Source organism: Triticum urartu, chromosome 5A (assembly GCF_056163025.1).
Source record: "Triticum urartu cultivar PI428250 chromosome 5A, HENAU_Tu73, whole genome shotgun sequence".
Lineage (NCBI taxonomy): Eukaryota > Viridiplantae > Streptophyta > Magnoliopsida > Poales > Poaceae > Triticum > Triticum urartu.
Window position 1 is genome coordinate 114947176 of NC_141877.1, and position 2623 is coordinate 114949798.

Genomic DNA, 2623 nt, shown 5'->3' on the forward strand with positions numbered 1-2623 from the left:
AAACATTGCTATTAACCCCTCCATCCCAGTGACCCTTATCACCCCGAACCTAGATCTCTAACCCCAGTCTCCAGCAATATCTCATTTCAGGGCTCCTCTATTACAAAGTTGAGAAAAGCAAACCGGCAACTGAACTTATGAGGTTGTCTGTTCACGTTTTGATTGGTCAGATCACCTATGCATTGGCACAATTGTGAAAAAATATATCAAAAGATTTAAGGTACTTTTTCAAAATTTTGACCAAAAATCAAATGAATGCACATTATATCAAACGTAACCCAATAATAAATCACAAAGTGTTCTAACCTTGGCATGCCTTGCCTCAAGGTTAGTTGTTTGAGTTTTTACATCATTTTTAAAATATTTTCTTGATTTTTTTCACCAAAAGACCTATACACCTTAAAAACACCGGGCAAGGTACCGGTTCCCGATTTTTCGAGCCGGACCGCCGGCCGTTACTGAAACTATTCTCCAATGCTGAGGCTTCTTTCTTCGACTCCACTTCATTTTCTACCGCTAGCATATTGTTGTAGAGAATCGACCCTGTTTTCAATAGGAAAAACATGCGACCAACTATTAGAATTTATTTAAAAAATCGAAATATCCATGTTATCATATCAAATTGAATACTATCAATTCAACCGAGGTTTATCATTTTTATGCTAAGTGATGTTCTATTTTGAGTGACTACCATTTACGAAAATTTCATGGAATGGGAGTTTAGCAATCATAGAGAAAAGAATGCAACATTACAAGAAGAAAATCACTCGCATTATTTTCCTTGCACTCGGATGGCTTAGCTCAGTACTACCAGCTACACCGCCGGTATTACAGATGACGAAACCTAAGGTCTCAATACAAACATTTAACTGCAACATTTGTATGAAAACAGGCCACTTAATTAACGCTCACGAACTCTTATCTTAAATAAAACGTACGCACGGATCGCGCATGGCGTAGAAGTACGGCAAAGCGAGGACAACACGGAGCTCCGGGCTCTAGTTGTCGGCGACGACGGTGCGGATGACCATGTCGGCGTCCTCCGCCGCCGCGGCGCCGCACTGGAGCATGGACGACTGACAGAGGACGATCTTAAGCTCCCCGGGCGCGCGGCAGCTCTGCGGCACGGGCTCCACGTCTGTCGGCGTGGTCCTGGTGAGCGGGCAACGGTTCTTGAAGTACCCCGCGGGCCCGCGGCACGCGGTGCCTTCGGCGGCGCGGTTGTCCGGAGAGCAGTCGCAGTTGAGGTCCACGACGCAGCCGAGCGCCGGGCACTGCCCGCCGCCGATGGCCTGCGGGCTCAACACCATCGGCACGTTGAACCCGTCTACGAGGCTGACGCTGTACGCGGCGAGGTCCAGGTTCCCGCTGTCGTGGACCGTGATCTGCGCGACGGTGGACGGCGGCGCGTCGCCCGTGAAGCACCCGCGCGGCGGCGACGTGCCGTCGTTGCAGCCGGTGCGGGCCGCGACGCGGCCGGCCCAGAAGGTGGGTGGGAAGGTGAGGGAGAGAATCGCGTTGGTGTCGAGGCGCGCGGTGTTTTCGGAGATGGACGGAAGGCCGGCGTTGGGGGTGACGAGCGGCCAGACCGGGTGCGGGCAGAGGTTGTGGATAGTCAGCTTGGTCGCTGACGAGAAGGCGGCTAGCGCGGCAAGGACGAGGAGGACGAAGGCGAGATCCCTGGCCATGGCAGCTACAGCAACTAGCTAGCTTGTGAGATGAGAGGTGGGGTTAGAGAGGAGCGGCTGGATTCTAGTACTTTTGTAGCCAAGGATTGCCGCTCGGGCTGAGTCGTCAGGGACAGCTTTTTGCTTTTGCTTTTTTTTTTGCTTGTTTCGAGGGAGGAAAAGCAACGGCTTCACAGTATGCCGAGACATGTTTGATAGGCTGCATATACCTCAGCTAGGCCCGCGCGAGAAGAAAAAAGTCTGTTTGATTATCCGTATTTACTGTTCGAAATCATTAATTAAGGAGTACTCGTTGCAAAAAATACTTTATTTTCCAGGGTCGCGACAAGTGGCGCATATGCAGCGCGCCACTTGTCGCAACCTGGGAGTTTTTTCCTTTTTTCGTAGATCCGTTTATTCAAAACGTTTTATCTTTTAAACCGTGCGTCCAAATCTCGAACCGTTTTTACGATTGGATTCCTCGCATCGAGATCTTCAAAACTAGATCCCATGTTGATAGGTTTTGACGAACTTTTTTTTCACGAAAAAAACCGGACGAAAAACCGAACCGGGAGCACGATTTTTTCCCTTTCCGAAAGAGGCACGTCCGTGCCTCTCGCGAAATTACAACCGTGCCTCTCGTGGAAGCAAAATCGTGACTCTCGTGGAAGGAAAAGAAACAGAAACATGTTTTTTTCCCGTTTCCGAGAGGCATGGCCATGACTCTCGCGAAAGAGTAACCGTGCCTCTCGTGAAAGCAAAACCGTGACTCTCACGAAAGAAAAAAAACAGAAAACGCGTATTTTTTCCCTTTCCGCGAGGCACGGCCGTGACTTTCGCGTAAGCACAACCGTGCCTCTCGCGGAAGCAAAACCGTGACTCTAACGAAAGAAATAAAAACAGAAAACGCGTTTTGTTTTTCCCTTTCCGAGAGGCACGGCCGTGACTCTCGCGAA

At 49.6% G+C, this 2623-nt stretch overlaps 1 protein-coding gene across 1 annotated transcript; it reads right to left on the reverse strand.

Moving 5' to 3' along the window:
* Nucleotides 1-204: 204 nt before the first annotated feature.
* LOC125555718 (osmotin-like protein) lies at nucleotides 205-1754 on the reverse strand. The gene is made up of 2 exons (XM_048718578.2): nucleotides 939-1754; nucleotides 205-543 (listed from the first exon to the last, which is right to left on the reverse strand). The coding sequence occupies exon 1, from the start codon at nucleotides 1686-1688 to the stop codon at nucleotides 999-1001; it is 690 nt and encodes a 229-aa protein (XP_048574535.1). The 5' UTR covers nucleotides 1689-1754; the 3' UTR covers nucleotides 205-543; nucleotides 939-998.
* Nucleotides 1755-2623: the final 869 nt, after the last annotated feature.